At 30.8% G+C, this 21,751-nt stretch overlaps 1 protein-coding gene across 1 annotated transcript; it reads left to right on the plus strand.

Moving 5' to 3' along the window:
• The first annotated feature begins 7,998 nt into the window (after window positions 1-7,998).
• On the plus strand, window positions 7,999-16,751 carry LOC139507175 (L-proline trans-4-hydroxylase-like). Its single transcript, XM_071295674.1, has 6 exons — window positions 7,999-8,060; window positions 9,263-9,354; window positions 9,545-9,635; window positions 11,736-11,865; window positions 12,950-13,101; window positions 13,641-16,751. The coding sequence occupies exons 1-6, from the start codon at window positions 8,019-8,021 to the stop codon at window positions 13,752-13,754; spliced, it is 621 nt and encodes a 206-aa protein (XP_071151775.1). The 5' UTR covers window positions 7,999-8,018; the 3' UTR covers window positions 13,755-16,751.
• The last annotated feature ends 5,000 nt before the right edge of the window (window positions 16,752-21,751 follow it).

A 21,751-nucleotide genomic window follows, 5' to 3' on the forward strand; every position in this document is an offset into this window, starting at 1 on the left:
ATTTGGTTCTGCATGTAAAGCGGTAGCTAAAAGTTTATATGTGTTACAGATGTCGTTTTCTGAAATAGAGTCAGTTGGCATGTTGGTGAATTGGTAATTTCTTTTTCAAAACCTCAATGTAAAATGTACGTCAAACAATACTGATATTATTAGCAGCTTTATCGACCAAAAACAAATTCCTTGGCTAGTTCTTTTAGTTTTTGTTTGATACGAGAAATAGGTTTATTGTAGTTACTGTTAATAGTAAAATGATCTTTAAAATGTTGAATACGTATATCAACTATATTCATTACTGAATTAAAATAAGAGTCAAAGATTTGTTGTCAGCTTCTCCCCGTTTTATCCATTTTAAACAGTAAGTACGGAGTGAGTCGTGGATTATATTACGACACTCATTCAATTAATAATTGACGGTGGGCGATATTAGGTCCTTTACTGATGAATAATTTAACTCTCGGTCTTGAACGATGTTAAGATCTCCTGTTATAACATGGGACATGGGTCCATACATTGTATTCGAAAATTACTACAATTACATGAAGTAGGTGTATTTCACTGATATTAACATCTTTACACAATTGGTTATAATTAAACACAAAGGAGTAAGTTCGGTAAGGGCCATATTTGGCCCCAATTATAAAGTTCATAGTTACAAGGTAAAACATGTCTAAATTGCCCTAAAGACATGTTAGAAAGTTAAACAGAACTGTTTTTGTCAAAGTTTAATTCTAGTACGTTGATTTTTACATCCAAAAAAGTTCAAGATACGGGATTATGGTGAAATGTGACAAAATTAGCTAGATTTCAACCAAATAAAGGACCAGGAAACATAGAGCGCAGGCGTCGACAAGCTTAAGATTCAAATAAGAAAATGTGAAATGTCTTCACAAACATTATTTTAAAAGATCTTTGTTGTTGACGTATGTGCTCTATGTTTCATGTCCATTATATACCTATATGGGAGTTATATCCTTTCAGAACCATAGTCATTCTTTTTCTAGAATCAACCCGGACGATACCATGTTTCAATGATAATATGCTCCAAGGCATAACATAATGAACTGTGTGAGGTCACTATTTTCCTTGATAAAAAAAGAATCTATAAGTTACTTCAAAATCAAATTCGTCTGATAGTTTTTTGTTGCCGATTTGGGAATTTATTTTTTAAAAGTTTAATCAATAATAGGTATAAAAAAAAATCATCATTGACCACATTTTAATTTTAGTTTAATTAAAGTTTTGTTTATTTATCGCTTAAATACAGAATTTATGTGAGATGAATTTTAGTGTAGATTTTCATGAAATAAAGCTAGATTTAACATATTCGTGTGTAAGATTTGAAAATCTTATTGAGTCTCACTGAAAAGGCTGATAGATTGTTGGTTGCTTAACGTCCAGTGACAAGTCTTTCATGCATGTTCAGGACGATTACACACTGAATATGAAATGATACTGTGACCTACATGTATCTATACTCGTCTTCGTTTCAGTTCTTAACTTTTTTAAATTTATCATGTATATATACCTTTCAATTGACTATATCAAATGATCAACTAATAAAAGAATAACATTCAAGAAACTCTCAAAAGGGGCGGATGGGGAGGGTATATAATTTTATACTGATGATCTGTTAACAAAATGTATTGATTTTCAAAAGACAATCTTTTTGAATATTTCATTCAATTCAATTAAAATTGTTGAAAAATTAACCAGTTTTTCGCGGTAGAGATGTCATTACAATTATAAAAAAACAAAGCACCCCCCCCCCCGGCCCCCGCCTTACTTTTCAATAAACTAAGTTGGTACAATAAATTACTTACAATGTGTCTTGTATTTGTCATAGACCGTTATCGAATGGTAACAATTCATTTTGTGTCCTTTCGTCATGCAGTTTACAGTAATATTTTTATTGTTTATAGATATAATTTCAAAGATTTATATCTAGATTAATTATCTTAGGACTGCTATATGAAATTGTGTTGCAATCCTCCACATTTTTTTAACCTATTAACCGGTAATGAACAGAGCTTTGTTAACAGATAAGGTCTGCCGTTGTTTTTTAAATATAAAATTAAGTCCGAAATATTGGTATGATTGGGCCGAAATTTTCTTTGATTGCGATTTTTTCTTCGACCGTGAGAACGGTTATGACCAGTTTTAGAAACTATATCCAAAAATGTTAACGGAATCGGTTCTTGATATATCACCAATTCCCATGATATTATCATTAAGACCGAGAGGATAGACTGTCTGTATTTTTTAATCGTGGACCTTAACGTATTGTTGGTGGAAAGACGGGGACACGTAAGTCATTTTTTGGCATGACACTTATCGATAGAAGGGTAAACACGATTTTTATTGTTAAAAATGTTAGCGTAGTAGTATTTTTAGGTAACCGATTTTGAAGATTGAGATGTGTAGATACCCTTTGAACGAGTTTAGTTTTAATATTTTTCCATTTTTAAGCTTCATATTTGTTTTTGTTTGTGAATTATATCATAGAAGAGCAAAGACTGGCGTCCAGAATATGACCCAGCATACAATAAATCAAGCTATGTAAAAATGATAAATCTGTTCGGCTAAAAATGTCAAACACTATTAGAGTGAGCAACACGATCGATCGTAAATAGTTAGGACAAGAACATTCCTTTTAGTAGCACCAAAGATCACAACTGTATTTATGATGGGTTTGTCCCCATTCTATCTACATGATCCGAAATTACCCATAATGCAATTAAATTTCAAATATCAGTCTTTAGTTTTCTATAAAGTGTAATGTTAACTTATGTTTGAATTTTAGTTTAAATGACATCTTTATACCGTCTTTATTGCCACTTTTCAAATAAGTGAAATTATTTGTTTTCTTCATTTTTCATGTTTGATATCTATTCTGACATGTAAGTTTACAGTTCCATGGAGATACATTTGAAGTAACACCAACAGTGAAAGCAGACTTTGACAAGTATGGATATATCATAATCAGGTATGTTGGCGTTAAACCATACCAACATTATGTATTTAATGTACAAGTATTTAGTTATTGCTTGACATAACAAAAAACCAGTAGGCATTATAAGCTAGAGGTTTAGCAAACTATAAAACCAGGTTTTAATTCACCATTTTTTTTACATAAGGAAATGCCTGTACCAAGTCAAGATTGTTGTCTTCCGTTCGGTTGATATGTCTGAGGTTTGATTTTTCTATTTGATCAGGAAATTTCAGTTTTGAATGAGTTAGCTTTTTTAATGTTTACACTTTCTCAAGAATTAAAGTTTAAAAACGAACCTTAAAAGTTGCAAACGGAATGTCGTAAACAAACATATAGTTTACTCATATCATTATGCCTTGCTCAGCATTGAAAATGTGCTATGTCTTCATGATGGAAACAGTTCACACACCAAAACCACCAGAGAAATATTGCTCTGTAGTATTACAGATGTGTATTCCAAATATGTATTTAATGTAAGAAATAAGTTCATGAGGTTAACAAACATGTACAATCAGTGAATAAACTCATCAATTTATATATACCAGGATTGCAATTTAATACACCAGTTGCACTTTTTTTTGGTAATATATATTTTTATTATTTTCATATCATTCTTAAATCTCATTCTACAAATAAAGATGTACAGGCAACAATAGACTTCAAATATATTGTTAACCATTATTGTTAGCAATAATTAAATACGAGGTAAATAAATACACAACAGAATACATATTCATTGAGCTCTATTTCTTAATATTATCAATATTTGGACCATTTCTTTTAACTTTGTATTGCTTAATTGGTCGAGCACAAACGCATAGAGACTTTTTATTTTCGATAAACCACTCTTTAGTAACATTCTTAAACAAAAGTAAAAGCTGAAAAAACAAAATTAAAATCGAACTTTACGAGCATTGAAACATTGGTTATTCTTCATTTTATTATATAAAATATAGCTTAGGTTATCTATTCCCTAGGTAAAAGATCTGGGTTTTTTTATAACTAGGCTATAAGCCGATAACTACCGAAATTAGGGATAAATACCTGCAATTACCTAAAAACTGTTTATTATTTTACACGTTCATGATTGATTTTTATTTTATCCATCAGAAATCTATTAGATGTAGAAGAAGTAGACAAAGTTATCAAAGAGTTTGAAGATCCATCTACTGCAGAGCTTTTGAACAATAATAAAGTGAAGGTAGAGTTGTCATAATAATTCAACAATCTTAACAACGAAACATCGATGCAGTGGAATACATAAAAAATAGTGTACATGCATGACACTTAATTTTAATATGAGGAAGGTGATACCTTAAATGCCAGCTTTATACCAAGACAATTTCCTATATATATTGATTGGTTGTTGTTGCTTAACGTTCAGTTGGAAATATTTCATGCATATTCAGGAGGAATGCCCTATGCTACATTAACATATAGTTTTTGTCTATCTAGAATAAATAATAAGTTCAGATGGAAAATGTCTAGGGAACGATCATAGAACATGAAAAGGCAGGAGGGTATGGGTATATTTCTTTTTTATAAAAAAAAAAAAAATATTCAATTCCAAAATTGATGAAAACAAAAAATCTGTTCAAGCAGAGGAAAAAAAAATATTTTGAATACAAATCTTCACCAAAAACCAGTTTATCTTTCAGATATATGCAAAATAAATTTAACTTTTATATATCTAAAAACATTTAAACTTCCAAAACTACACAGGTAGGTCTGTACACAGTAGTTGAAAATACAGCCGTATTAGCCAATTTGTTATGATGAATTTGAATAATAGTGTTAAATTTTGACTAAATAATATTACTAGAATAGCGCTGAAGGTTTCGGTGAAAAAATCTGACTCGAACAAAAAAAAAAAAACATTCGTATTCCTGATCATTTTTAGTTGGTGGGTTCTACATCAATGTCATGTACTAATTCAGAGTCAGTTAGTTACGCATTTCTTGCATATATTTTGTTTCTTAGCTAACTTTTCAAGTTTTTTATGACAGCAAAATAAAATTGAAATGGAAATGGGAAATACAATCATGTCAAAAATTTGCTTTCGAGTAATGCTTAATCATGTTGTAGTTGTTTACAAGGACACATTAGGTTTACAGACAATAACTTAAGTATAAGTAAATGGGTCTCTATAAAATTGTTCTAGAAGGGTTCAATACACAAAAGAAAGATTAGAGCAGGAAATGCATACAAAGTAGGGTGTTTTAATTATTTTATCTGTAATTTGTGCATTTTTCCTACAATGTGTACTCCTTGATAATGTCGACGTCAGTAACATGATAAAGAAATAATATTTTGTAAGTATATTCACAATTGACATGCGCCAGTGTGCCACAAAAAGATCATCTTTGCCTTTAATTCCCAATTAAACATGATTTTTTTCTCTCATAGAAACACATGAATTATTTGGTAAATAAAACACTTGTCATTGTTTGAAACTTTCAGTAATAAAAAAATAGTTTAGCCTTTTTGAATGTTTCACTGATTGTGTGAACATTTTAACATTAAAAGTACAAAACACTTGATAAAATTGCATTATCTGCAGAATTATTGATAACTTTCCTCACTATATATTCACAAGGACATAAAACAAACATATTGTCCATGATAATCTGATCTGAGTTTTTATTCATACATATACTGGCATGGGTGGGTGCTGTTCCAAGTTTTATTCTCTTTCTGTTTCTTGAGAAGTATTTGTTTGACCTGTTTTGTCACTATAAAGTGTTACAATTCTTAATTAGGCGCAACACATAAATAGTGACCAAAAAGGTTACCGCTTTCACATGAGAGAAGCTAGAACAAAATTAAATGAACACATTTTTAATATATTTGTACGACTATAATATAAAATTAAGGAAATATGTTGTTAGAGACTGCTGCTGAATAGACATTTTTGGTTTTTACCTGATACCTGTTTTCAAATAAGTCCATATTGAAGTTTGAAGTGTCCAAAATTAAAATATGTATGATTTCAACTGACATAAACAGTGTTGTTTTTTTATATACTTATTATACATCTATGGTCGTGTTCATTTTTTTATTTAGTTCATGAAAATAAATTTGTAGTTGTGAAGTTGCTTACATGAGAGTACCTAAATTGCACCTATATTGTCAGTTTTTTCACCAACTTTTTTTTATTAACCAGACAAAAGTCCATTTTTGTGCTTATTTTGTAGAAAATCCTTCTTTACACTATCATAATAGTTACACCAATTTAGTTTTAAGTACATGTAGAGTCATAGAAAATGGGTTTGAACTGACCTCCAAACAGTCCATCATTCTGTAATGAGGTCAGTACCCAAATTACATTACATGTTTAATTTCAAATCCTAGAAACAAATTTAATTTGCTCATTTTAAAAAGATGATAATTAGATAACTTCACATGGTGAAAGAAAACTTGTAAGTTTTCCGCAGCTTTTTTGTTGAAAAGGTTCATTTGGTTACTGTGAGTGCAATTTTGGTACTGTGATGTTATATAACCATCAGTGTGTATTGCTAAATAGGTTGAAATGTGAACCTGATACAGTGAAAGAGTACTCGGTAGAGTGAATATGTTTTGATCAGGTTAAAACTGACGCATAAAATAATCAGGGCGACTGCTGCAGCTTGAATTTTAAAGGATGCAGTCCACATACTTCCAAGGAACAATCCATTTATATACCTGTCAAAGTCATGGTATAAATCATGGGTTATCATATTAACTCCATCTTCCCATAAAATTCAATTTTGGACAATATAAGATTATACAATATGTACAGTCTGTACTTTAATATACTATTCAGACTCAAGTCTCCTTTTAGAGAAAAAAAAAACCAAAACCGTTTCAATCTCTTGGGACTGTATAAGGTAGATATTGAGAGTTTGCCAAAAGAAGTACACAATAAAAATGTAAATTATTTGCATATGTTTTCTTTTGTTTTAAACCATGCTTTGTTAAGTTTTGATTTAGTATGTGGTTACATGAATAATAGTGATCACATTCAAACAGTATAACCAACGTCATTATCCACTGTTCCTTCATATGGGGAATTATGTGGCAGATGAACATAAGTAGTCATGGTCAACCAGTCGGAGTTTACCCCGCATGCCGCATGGCCATTATAAAAAAAAATCCCGAAATGTATTGCTTGCAGAGAGTTTTTTCTGTGTGTCCCGTGCTGGACGAAACTTTACGCTAAATATGTTTTCATCAATTATGTTTTTGTGACTGTAAAATGAAGTACCTGTGATTGTTGAGGAAGTTTGTTTTGACCTCACTGAAAATGGAACAAGAAGCAGACGAAACATGGCGTTAGACGTTGTTGTCCAAACTTCGGTAATTTCCGTGGTTCAATACAATTTAATTGAACTTCATAAGTAACCAAAGTTTCTGAATTGTTGTTTTTGTAAAGAAATAACAATTCATGTTTTATTTAACATCAACATTATTTAGAGCTGTCCCGTTTTTTTAAGTTCGCGTTGGAACGTTACATTCGGCAGCCATTAAAAAGACAAAAGGTCGTGTAGAGAGAGTTATTGTTCTCTATTCCAAAACGATACTACTACCATAAGTGACAGCTAAAGCTGGCATATTAATCATTGATGTGGTTTGTTAAATTTCTATATTCAGTAAAGAATACACTATGTAAATGTCATCTATTATCAAGGAAGTTTCAGAAATTAAGGCTGATTACGAAATTTAAAATTACTTAATTTGATACGAAAAGGTCAACATGTGTTTTTTTAATACTATTGCATATGTTTTGCTCTCGCCTGAAAATGGTACTTATTCGGAAAGTGTCTTTATTCTGAAGTTTGTTAATTGTATATAAACTGATATAAGTGTAATTAAAAAAATCTTTGAATGCTAGATACCTATTCGATTTGTATATCATATACGTTCCTGTATTTGGCTAATATTAATGCTATCAAATTAAGGCCCTTAGATGTTTATTCAAGGGTTTCTGATTGTCAAGGTCGAGAAGCAAAAATGACCATATGGGTGTCATCCGGGTAATGACGTAAGTGGAATGATCAGTAGATCGGAAAAGGTGGCCGGGACATGTGAACAGGTATGCATCTATAATTTGTAGACAGTAATTTATAGGTTAAAATGATTGTTCGTGGCATCAATACAATAGAATACAGAGAGAATAACATAACATTTACTCAGCAATTCACTGTAACACATGCAACTCGATATTCAATGTATTAATAAAATTAATAAAATTAACGGTGAGATCATCAAAAAGACGGAATGTTTTTATCGCCAACCCATTCAGGGGTATTGCACATTGAACCTTAAACATATCGATTAACCAGTAAGAGCACGAACTAGGATGTCAACAAGTTGGCAGTTCGTTTACACTTAATTGGGAGAACAAAAAACGACCATTCAACTGAATTTAAAGTGTGCCAAAGGACACCCCAGTTCGCACGCCTCATGAAATAAAAATGTCCGTCACCAGGAATGATTGCAATAACACATTCGTCGATTAGTGGCAGGCATGATCTGAGGAGGTTAAGAGACGGTTGTCCGTGTGGATGATGCCAATGAAAAGTATTGATTCTTTGGCCTATAACGATCACCACGATGTGAATACTCATCTAAAGTTTTATTTTGAAATGTCTGAAATGCTACTGTTCGATTACAGTAAAAGATGTAAAATGCATTTTTTTGTTTTTTGTACAAAAATTACTTCATTTTGGTATCAAAATTGTGGTTAATTAAAACATCATTTTGAAACATCAATATACAAGCAATTATTCATATCCAAAAAAATGAAGCTGATTTTCCTAGGTTTAAAATATTCAGAGGTTGCAATACGTTTTTCCATGTTTGTAGAACAAGTAAAGACTCAATTAAACGGCATTTGCAATTTACGACATGCAGTTACGGAGGACGACTTATATATATGAAAATATATTTTCAATTACATTTGTCCTGAAGCAATCTCTAAGATACACTGAAATGTTATAATTCAACATGTTGATACTATATTCGTAATTTAAAAAGAATAAAACACATGAAAATGTAATATTGTTAAGTTCACAAAGATTTGTAAATTAAACTAAATTTTCTCTAAATATAGACGCAAGCATACATTTACAGACTATTTATGGTATCGGTTTATCGCCTAGGAAAATGTTTGTTTCAATGTCGAACACCGACTTACAATTTACTGGGGCCAGTGATAGCTTAAATTTGCCAATATTAAAAATATAAAAAAAAAAATGATACACAACATTTTCCTAATTTATACATTCGTTTTAGTTACTTGGAGACGAAGTGTACCACTATCATGGAAAGTTAGTAACAAAAGAGCCGTTTACAGGTGGAGCTCATTTGTGGCATCAAGATTACGGGTATGCTATTAACTTTTAATCTCACCCTTTTGTGAAGCAACGCGTAGTGCTATTGACGATGTTTTTAAGGCAGTTTTATTTTTAGTCTTATAGTTTACCATTGTTACCATTTACCCTCTTATTTTACTCGTTGAACATTGTTTTAAGAGACGTTTACTATTATTATAATATTCGACAATTTTTTTAACAGGTATTGGTATATAAATGAGTTTTTGGAGCCAAATATGATAACGGCATTTATTGCCTTAGATAAATGTGAGAAAAGAAACGGATGTTTACAGGTAATCTTATTTAGACGCAAATGCTTTTATATTACTCGCACCTAGCAGTTCGTTAAATTTAGCAGCATAATGAATTAATGCAACAAACCCCATAATCGTCCCCAAAGCTAAAGTTAATAACAGAATACAGCTTGACATGCCTATGACAATACACACTTCTTGTTCTGTCTTCGGAGGACTGAACATAGTACTTGTAGATTTGAGTTTGAAGGCGGCCCATTTTTGATATTTTCATTTTCAATGACAAACGAAGTATGATTTTACCATTTCTAACGGAATACAAGTAAAATGATGTTTCAAAACCTTTTTGAATGGTTTTCGTTTTTCTGTCACTGCACATGTACAAGTAAATTCGATACACGCTGTAAACTGTATTGCCATATGAATCACTCCAATACGGATTAACCATTGCAATTTGCATGAATAAATTTACTCGTCGAATAAGCTGATTATTTTATTATTTTTTAATGTAAAATTTGATATATTGTTTATTTATTTGTTGATATTATCAATATAAGTTGTGAATGTTGATTATACTGTTACACAAAAACGAAAGTTGGCAATATTGGCATTGGAAACATTGTATTAATTTCATTTTTGGAATAAATAACAGGTAAAGTTTAAAACAAAAAACATTACTTTAACCTTTTTCACTTTATATCACATTTTTCAAGGGGAATAACTCCCATACAATTTCATTCAATATCCTTTTGTTTAAACATGTTAAATATACGATCAATTTGTGAAAAACATTTGTTGATAGTAAAAAAGGACTTGGGGATATAACTCATATTTAGAACAAGAGTCCGGTTACAGGGGATGAACGAGAAACTCCAAATCTCTAAGAATTGAATGGCAAACATTTCTTCCATTATGTCAGGAAACATAAAAACAGGAAATAACAGAAAGCAGATGAAACAAACATATCATTTTAACAGAAATTTTGTTTTCTACCATAAAAGGATGAGCATATGTCATATTAATACATTATGATATAACTACCATGTTGTCTTTTGTTTTTTATACGCCCGTCGTCTTTTAGACGGGACGTATTATGGTATACCGTTGTCCGTCCGTCCGTCTGTCCGTCCGTCCGTCCGTCTGTCCGTCCGTCCGTCCGTCCGTCGTCCACACTTCGGACAATAACTCAAAAACGCTTTCACCAATTTCCATGAAACTTAAGTGAATTGTTTATATCTATTGACGTAAGCTCCCTTTCGTTTTTTTTTAATTTCAGATTTTAAGTTTTGGATTTATGGGGCTTTATTCATAAAAAAGGGGGGATTTTCAACACTTCGGACAATAACTCAAAAAGGCTTTCACCAATGTCCATGAAACTTTGGTGAATTGTTTATATCTATTGATGTAAGCTCCCTTTCAATTTTTATAAATTTCAGATTTTAAGTTTTGGATTTATGGGGCTTTATTCATAAAAAAAAGGGGGATTTTCAACACTTCGGACAATAACTCAAAAAGGCTTTCACCAATGTCCATGAAACTTTGGTGTATTGTTTATATCTATTGATGTAAGCTCCCTTTCAATTTTTATAAATTTCAGATTTTAAGTTTTGGATTTATGGGGCTTTATTCATAAAAAAAGGGGGATTTTCAACACTTCGGACAATAACTCAAAAAGGCTTTCACCAATGTCCATGAAACTTTGGTGAATTGTTTATATCTATTGATGTAAGCTCCCTTTCAATTTTATAAATTTCAGATTTGACATTTCCGTGTTATGAATTTTTATGCTTAAAAAAGGGGGGATTTTCCAATTTTGGGACAATAACTAACACTTTCACAAAATTTTATGCAACTTTAATAAATTGTTTATATCTATTGACATAAGTTCCCTTTCCATTTTTATAAATTTTAGATTTTACGTTTTCTTAAGTAATGAATTTTTATACTTTAAAAAGGGGGATTTTATGAAACTTTGGTGAATATATTAATGTAACATCCCTTTTGATTTGTATATATATTTCTAGTTGATCATATAAATTCATTTAAAGCATAAAAGACAAGTTAAAAGAGCAACGGGCGTATCATGCGCTAAAGCGCAGCCCTTTATTGAATAATGTAGTCAATTTTTTTTGTTAACAGATAATAGAAAGCTCCCACAAATGCGGACGTCTAGATCACAAATTAGAAGGGCAACTGACTGTCACTGATCCGACAAGACTTGATAAAATAATGGACCGTTTTTCAATGAAATACTGCTTACTCAATCCAGGTAAAATATCATCTTATTTTTAATGTAGAATGACCATGCTTAGTATCCTAACTAGAACAAAAATGTATACACTTGCAAAAACTAATACAAAAGAACGCATGTGCTTTGGTTTGCGACGAAAACATTGACCTATCGCATTCGTTAAACCAACATCTGAAATAGAATTCCACACAACTAACAACTTGACATTTATACAGCATCGGGGTTTATCTTAATTCATTTATAGCCCAAAAAATATCGCAAGCATGTTTTCGTATATGTATACATGTACAGATATAGCGTTTTGCTGTTGACAAGTGTTGTAAAAAATGTATGAAGGTTCGCGACTTTAAGAGGAATTATAAGTAGAAACGATTTACCTAACTCACTTTTGTCTTAAATTGGACAATGTGTTGTTACTTCTTTTAACTGTAGAAAATATGTGTTACATTAGGAATAATAATGTTAAATTTTAAGCGATGTATCATTGTTGACAATATTGACTATTGTAAGCTAAAAATGATTCGTTTTTAGACAAATCGCTACAATTTTACAATAGCTCAGTTTAAGTACAGTTTATTTGGAAAAAAACCCGATAAGTTAAGAAAGTTATTTCAATTTTAATGGAAATAACTGGCATTTTCACCAAAGGGAGATAATTTTGAACTTTTTCATTGATAAACATATTTTAATAGTCATCTGGGGCCAAAACGTATTGGTTTCTTTGACTGATTTTTGTACAATATCATAAAGAACCAACGAATAGTGTTATAAATAAAATTTGTTATGCAAAACATTGTTTCAATTTTTGCTGATTTTTTTGTACCCCGAGTCTCCTTAAGAGAAATAATTGCGTCCTGCTGCATTACGCATAGTTATATAAAAAAATTTAAAAAAATACATTAGCAGCTAATCATCAATTGCAGCTAGAAAAGTTAGATGTGTTTTTGAGACGCTTTTATGTGTTTTGTTTTAAGTAAATAGGGACATATGAAATGGACATACAATGCAACTTACATTAAGTGTGAAAGCATTAAAATATATCAGTGATATTTAAAATATAAGTTATTATGATTGTATTTTCTTTAACCATCTTTATTTTGAGGAGACGCCCTATTTTTTCATTGCAACTTGTTGCACTGTAGTGGACAGAACAGTAGTGCATACAGACGATGGGCTTTACTGACAGTATACAACACGGTGTCCAACCAATCGTGTAAACCCCATCATCATCCACAATATATACGCTTAGAGAAAGTAAGTTTTATTTTTTTTTCTTCGGTACGAATTTGTCCCTTATTAGGTTAATCGGGTATTCTGTGCTTTACTTTAAGCATGTTTCGAACAAAGATTTGTTGTTTGTATGTATTTTACCTATTATCGTCCAATAGACAATGAAACCCTCTAGCATTAAAGGTAAGATTACTGAATTACTGAATTGAATGTGGTAAAATCAATGTTACATCATTGATGTTTAAACGATTCAATTAGGGTTTTTAAAGAAAGTTAAATTAAAACTGGTGAGTATCTCTAGATACTTTGGCCATAAAACATAATACGCATACATATTTTAGCAGGATCTGCTTTCCCTTCCGGAGCACCTGATATCATCCCTAGTTTTTGGTGGTCCTCTTTTACTGTCTTGTTCATTTCGTCAAATTGAAAGTACTGTGACTGAAACAATGGACTCAATGATCTGGTTTGTTGTAGTCTTTCCCTATTTGTTTCTTGTCCTGATTTAATCTCCTATCATTATGAAATTTGGTAAATTACTAATGTAAATACTTATGTTTTAGGTACCGAACACTGCAATAAAGTCATGTGACAAATTTACAGATTTAACGGATAAAAGGATCCTAGTTCCGAAGACATTTGATCCTAAACAAGTCATTCCCAAAACACCGGCATAGAACATACCATAAAGGAAGGACATGGTGTTGTATTGCATTCTTGCACATTGATCATTCGTTGCCACGTAATATGGCATCAAAGCTTTGTTACTGTCATTAAGGAGCAAATGTCGTTCCTTGGTTTGGTTTATGTTTCTAATGTTGTGCTGTGTATTGTCACTTATTTTTGGCCATGGTTTTAATTTAGTTTGCATTTGCTTTTTGGTGTTTGAAAGCATCCGATTTATAAATATTTAAATATTTTACTCTTTTTTTAATATGCATGTTTAGTTTGAATAACTCTCACAAGAGAAGAGACAATACCGATTTCATTTATCGTGAATATTGCAACTCATACGATATTATTGTGATTGTGTTTTAATGATAAAAGATTGCTGCTAAAATAAAATGTAATCAAGGGTTCGAAAAATGGAAACATTCGTAAAATGTAAGGATTCTATCAGGATTTGTTTGACAGTTATGTAATATCTGAGTAACATATGTGCCACATTACATGCCATATTTCTTTCTTTTTCCTCGATTGATTAAAAAAAAATGTCATGGACTTGGTGTCAAAGGGCTCTTAGTTTTAATGAAGGAACGTCAAAACTACACATTTATAAACCCAATATGATGGATATTTGTAAATATTTATATTCTGCGACGACTAACTTGGATTGATGCGGAATATCGAAACTAATATAGTTAATGACGGGCGACACTAATATTTTTTTCTCGAGACATCCAGTACTTCTAGTATACCACATTTGACCTCACATAAGTGATATCTATTGATTTTGATATTTTAAAATTTCAAGTGGATTGAAAGTGTCATTGCTTGAAACACCCATTACTACTCCTATCATATTTATTTTGGTGTTTTTATTATCAGACCCATTTTTGTGTCAACGATCTGAAAAACTAAATGCATGTATTCAAAGATCTAAATTAAAAAAATGCATCATTGAAGTCAACAGAAGTAGTATCCTCTATTATGCTGTAACAATTGATTTTTTGTCAAGTAATAGAAATTCATGCTTTTATATGTTTTGGGTTAGTTTCATTCTTTTTTTTTTGTGGCTTAATCCTTCTGATACATTCCTGTTATTCTCGAAGTTTGTGAAAGATGATTCCTATTTGTGTCAAGTAAATGAATTTAGACGTACAATGTATAGTATGTTAGTTGTCTGCATCGCCAAGAAGTTGTACAGCTACAGTTGCCCTTTATTTTCAAAGAAAGTCTTACACTTTGGCTTATCTTTCTCATATATTGGACAAGTACATTATGGATCAGAGGTTCATTGCCATACATGTAATGCACGCCTTCTTTGGATAAAATCATGCTTGTTTAAAAAATTGAACTATACAGATTCAACAATGTGATATTTAAGATAAAGTACTTTACTTGATATCGTTAAGTATTTTAAAAAAGAGTTAATAATATTAAAAGAAACGATACAAGATAATGGTGTTGCGTTACTTTTCTTCTATACAATAATTTTGAACTGATTTTGGTATGTTATCCCATGAATATATTGCCGATGTGACCCTGTGAACTATAATAAATACAATGCATACCACATTTTCTTGTTAACGGTTGACTTTGATATACAAATTTGTGAAATCATAATGTGTGGAAACGGTAAAATCATTCGGAATTATAGGGAGATTGATTTTTCGTTAAAACATTATTACTGATAATGAGATGAATCTGGTGCATATGTGTGTAGTTTTTAATTATTCAGTCCCTGAAAAAAGTAATCATGCTCGCCAGCTGTGAGTTAATATTTCCTGAGACGACTGCAAAGGGGATCTAAACTTATAAGTAAGGGTTATCGTACCAATATTTTAATTAGATCTCTCAATATTGTTTACATTGGCACTAATATCGGTTTTGTCATTAGACAATTTAAACATATCTAAATTGTATCTTCTTTTGAGGCGGGATGTATAAAGACACAGACACAGATAATTTTTATCTCTATAGAAGTCGCTCCTGACTATCCTACTACATGTCAAAACATTTATTTTTGTCATGTCTTCTCTGACTGCTCATGACGTTAAAATACTAAATCCCTGGGATGTGTTTCAGTTGATTTTAGTCTCTGATCCATGATTTTTGTTTATTAATAATTGTTTTTGGCTTTTAACTAGCTGTCAGTAACTGCGAGTACTCTCAAATCGTATTTTCTTGTTAATTCGACCTGTCGATACTGTTTATAATACTTTTTTGTTATTTTATATTAATATGGATCTTGTCTATATACCAGCTGTGATTATTTGGAATGTCTCCTAATTTTTACTTCTTCTTACTACATTTGTATAAATTTCAAGATCTACCTTCATTATTAAAACCGTTTTTTTCTTCTTCAAAAGTGAGTATTTTCGAAGGGTTGAATACTTTAGTGGTGTCTTGCCATGGCTTTGTTTGGATTTGTGTGTTTGCTTTTTGGCCTTGAATGTTTGTCCCTAATATTTTATTATCTGTGCATTTGCATTCAGATATCGCAGATCTAATTTATTGGTTCATAGTGTATTAGTTTACGTTTTTGGATTGAGTTAAGCCTGTCAATTGATATTTTATGGTGTGTTTTCGATGTAGTGATGTTATGCTATTGTTTAAATTAGGAGATATTCCAAATAATCACAGCTGGTATATAGGCAAGATCCATATTAATTAAGGAATGACTGTAATATTTTTTCTGTCTATGAAAAAATAACATAAAAAATGTGGTGCACACTGAATAACGCGCGTAGCGGGTTATTTAACAGTGTGCACCACATTTTAGTGTGCACCATATTTTAATGTGTACCAAAAGCATAAATATCAAGCATGATGAAGTTCTTATATCAAAATACATGTATTTACAGAACAACAGATTTTGATAGGCGCTGTCAATATAATTGTGCTATTATAATTGTAGGTTCGGCAGTTGTTGGATAAAAAAAAAACTTTGTAAAAGTCAACGCATATGCAAGGGCAACAAATTTATATAAATAAAATATGTTATACATTCAGTAATGAACTTGTTTTAATAAATATATACATTTTTTTACTTGTTTTGGTAGGACATTTTGCAATGTCCTTTTTTCCAATCAATAAATTATCAGATAATTTAAATTAAAATTGTTTAAAACTCTTCAAATGTAAGAAAAACCAAAATCTTTGACATGTCTTTTAAATTGTAAACAGTTATAGTCTAGTTTCAGAACGACACATATAATTTAGACACACATATTGTGATACATTAAATTTTCACATCACGAGCAAAGGAAACTGTGCTTCCGTGTCGATAGGATAGTCATAAACCGTGAAAATTTAGATTACTCCCATGCAAAAAACAAACAACAAAAAAAAACAAGATGGAAAAAGGCCACTTGCTTTAATACATTACTACAGTGTTATACAATTTATAACTCTAAGACACACATTTAAAAGATCCAAGCTTTCAAATCAATACATTCTTATCAACTATAAATAAAGGCAACAGTAGAATACTGCGATAGAGAAAAAAACAACTCCGGGTTACAAACTAAAACTGAGGGTAAAGTATCAAGTAAAAGCGAATTACGACACAGCAGAGAAGACACAACACAGAAACGTAACACACATAGAAACGAACTTTAATGTAACAATGGCCATTTTCCTGACTTGGAACAGGGCATTTTATGAAAAAAACTAGTGGATTGTACCTGGTTTTATGATATGCGAAACCTCCTGTTCTATAACAGTACCGATTCACAAGTTTAGAACAAGATGGAAAAAGGCCACTTGCCTTAATACATTACTACAGTGTTATACAATTTATAACTCTAAGACACACATTTAAAAGATCCAAGCTTTCAAATCAATACATTCTTATCAACTATAAATAAAGGCAACAGTAGAATACTGCGATAGAGAAAAAACAACTCCGGGTTACAAACTAAAACTGAGGGTAAAGTATCAAGTAAAAACTAATTACGACACAGCAGAGAAGACACAACACAGAAACGTAACACACATAGAAACGAACTTTAATGTAACAATGGCCATTTTACTGACTTGGAACAGGGCATTTTATGAAAAAAACTATTGGATTGTACCTGGTTATATGATATGCCAAACCTCCTGTTCTATAACAGTACCGATTCACAAGTTGAGAAATTTAAACAGGTAGAGCCTATTTGCCGGCAATTTGTTCATTCGATAAGATAGGTAAAAATAAAGTTTTAAATAGCCCGATAGATGCTAATTATAGTACATGAAAATACGTTACATCATCTATTTTCATACCTTGAAAAGGTATTCCTACGAAAACAAGGCCAAGACTATTAATTGTTTAATATTGATTTTATTTTATTATTAACATTCTTTATGCAAGGTGCCATACCACGTAACTTGTCAAGGAGCCAAATAATATCGAACAAATTCAAATCGTGATTTTCTCATTCTGAATATATGTATATCTGAATTTGTCGTCTTTAAGATAAGATAAGATAATACATGTATATATTTTAACCGGAGAAAATCTTACATTTTGTACATCAGTTGGTCATAGATCACCCACTGTTACTATCACATATTATATTGCCTTTTCTGTCATTTTAACAAATCGGCCCTTCGGTTTGATAAAGATGCAACAGCTTGTTGATGTTTTACCAACAATTACGATTTGTAGTAAAACTGATTTGTTCTGTTGTGTTGTTTTATTTTCTGATGGTACCGGTGTAGGGACGGTGGTAAAACATTTCAGTACTAGTATCTATACAGTTTGTGAATTGGCGACACAATTGTTGTTGGCTGCATTTGTTACATATAATACCATGTTCAAAAAAGGTTTCGAAAGCTGTTTTTTGTTGTTTTGAAACTTGTATACAATGGCCTTATTTTCAGTTATGTGTATATTACACCCGCAACATGTAAGCTTCCTTTCTATAGAATTAATTATCGTGTTATTGGTTATGTGCAGGCACCTACATCAGTTTGACGGCAGTTGTCCCTTGAATATATGTAATAAATGAAAAACACATGCATAGAAAGTAAGTCAAGAGTATGGAAGTCATAGGATTGCACACAATAAGCAATACATTACTTTTTCTTTGATACATGTAAAATTATATACTAGTAAACTGTATATTCAAAATGAACCAGAATGACTCTATGAATTAAGGAAACTTTTGAAAAAATATAATAGAAACATTAAAATTTAATATAACAACACAAAAAAATGCAAGTATTCTGAGCGAGATTCGAACCCTTTCTTTAAAACCATAATTTATCAGTAGTTTTGTGCTCTACTGATGTAGCTATCATTGTATCTCTTATTAAGAAGCTATATCGGTACAATTTATCGATGTTACAATTTTTTCTTCAAAAAATTGTTTTATATGTGAAAAGGACACACTAAACCAATTTCATGTTTGAGAGAAAAAGTAGTATGAATAAAAACAGTCATAAAAAGCATAACTTTGTGTTGGTTTGAAATGTCCTTCTGTGGGGATTCCGTTTTTTCCACCTAAAAACACCTGAAAATCCGCATATTGGACTTTCATCCATTTTGAGGTTTAAATTAACTATTGAACACACATATCATAATATATGTAAAGCATTTTTATTTTTTGTTTTTATAGTAAATTTTATTCTGTCGGCACTTTTTGAAATTGGGAAAAAATACCTCATTCATCAAAAAAATAGAACAAACTGTTACTATAACAACACAGACCATTGAAATTTAAATAGTACACAATTCACAATGTGTAAAGTCAAACAAGAAACTTACAATTTGAAAACAAACCAAGGAGTGTACTGAATAGAGTACCTGTTCTTGATACACTATTTGCTCATAAATTGTTTTTTTCTTTAAACAGGGAAGTACATCATTTGTGAAACAGACAAATGTCTTTTTTTTTTTTTTTTTTCTGTATGAATCTTTTGATACATTGTGATTTATTATTTTCGTCATGTTCATATGTTGTACATATAAAACACTGCATCTAATCATTCGCGTTTGTTGTTTTGTGCATGTAACAGAGAGGCGAAAATTACTAACATTTCTTAAACATAAGCAATGAATCAACAAATTTAAAAAAATGAAATCATAATTTAATTATCTGTTTTTTCCTTTAATCCTTTAAGGATTTTATTAATTTCAAAGAACTAAATTTAAATGATTGAGATAACTGTTGATTTTTAAGTCCTTAACCTTTATGTGTTGAATGTTAACACTAAATTGTTTCATTTCTGAAATAGGACTCTTCTGACGCCTATTTAGGCCTTATTTATAAACATACTCGATCAAATTAAAATTGTCCATACATGTTCTTAAACTTGTATTAATTATACCAAGATACACTTGTTTTTTTTCCACATCGGGATATGCCGATTACAGGAAGCCGTACATGGGTTTGTCCACATGGTACATCCCATGATGTGAAGAACCTTTCCATGTGGTTTGCTGAAAAGGTAACTGATATCTGAATAATATCTTGTTTAAATGAATATGTTGCCAACAACCGCGTAATTGAATTTTACAGTCTTCTGTATTTATTGTATAATAACTGATAATTTAAAAATATTGAACAGGAGAAAGTAAATCAACAACATTTTTAGATGATCCTTAAAGAAAAGACAATACAAGTAGATTTGTATTAGTTACGATGGTTAATATAGTTTAATGTTTAATTTTTTATGGACTTCCACTTTTTATAATTCATGTCAAGTTAAATTTTTTGAGAGAGTGTAATTTTACTTTTAAATGTTTATAGTGTATGCGATTTTCATTAACATAACTTTCTGTCTTGCGATGCCTTCATCTATTATTAGTTTCACCGAACAAAAAAATTCGTTAATATCAAATAAGTTTGATGTGAACGACTTTATATGCGATTTCGTGAAGTAATGTTTATAATCCCCTTAATATGCAAAAAAGCAACCTAAGTTTTTTCTTTAACCTATTTTTTTTTCAATATCATATTTTTTAATTATTTGTTTCACAAACTATCCACCTGCTTCTTGAAACACCTTAATCAAATGTATTCTAAAGCGTTTTAAAGGGGCACTAGCTACGAGATGTATAATAATCTAATATCTTTTTTTTTTTGCTCAATCAATAATGAAATGCAAATAGTGAAATAATAATTAGCTTTTAGCAGCCAGTATGGTTCAAATTTGTCCAAATAAGCTAACAAAACATGTATTATGAATTATTCACTTGCATGTGAATAATTCGACCTCATTGAATACGTATTCATGTGAACGTCAATTTAAACCCTCAGCTGGAGACGGAAAACACGTGAATTGTATGTGTAAAGTTATTTAAAGGAAAAGAATGTCAACATTGAAAGCGAAACATAGATAAATCATTTGATTGACTGATTCGATCCACAAAAATGCATTCTTATACAGGTAAAAACGATAATGAACATTTATTTTTCATCTATAATATGAAATCAAATAGACCTAGAATAATCCAACAGCAAGAGTTTGCTTAATCTATTTATATCTATATTTATGTTTACATGGCTTATATGGTCATCGCATGACCTTAGAGGTCAACTCGATAATTAATTAGATGGCGTCTGGACTAAAATGCACAAGAAACGAAGCTATGTATTTTCATGCTCGTGTACTTGTTATTTATTTATTTTAGACTTTTAATAGTTTGGATAAATGTTTTACATTTTTATAAACAAAATATGAGAATTTGATTAAAATCGGTGAACATGAATTTGACAGCTAGTGCCCCTTTAAATGATTCAAAAACTATATATATGTGATTTTATACATTCCAAATGAATGATAAGTCTTGAGCATACGTTGTGAACATTTATGCAGACAAAGATGTAATTTAAAGGTAAAGTTTAAATAAAGGCAACAGTAGTATACCGCTATTAAAAATCATAAATCGATTAAGAGAAAATCCGGGTTACAAACTAATTATTACCGAGGAAAACACCAACTATAAGATGTATGTGAAGTTAGCAGCCGGTTCGTTATTCGTTATTCGATATTCAATATCCAACCGGCTGCTAGCAGC

Source organism: Mytilus edulis, unplaced genomic scaffold, assembly GCF_963676685.1.
Source record: "Mytilus edulis unplaced genomic scaffold, xbMytEdul2.2 SCAFFOLD_1041, whole genome shotgun sequence".
Lineage (NCBI taxonomy): Eukaryota > Metazoa > Mollusca > Bivalvia > Mytilida > Mytilidae > Mytilus > Mytilus edulis.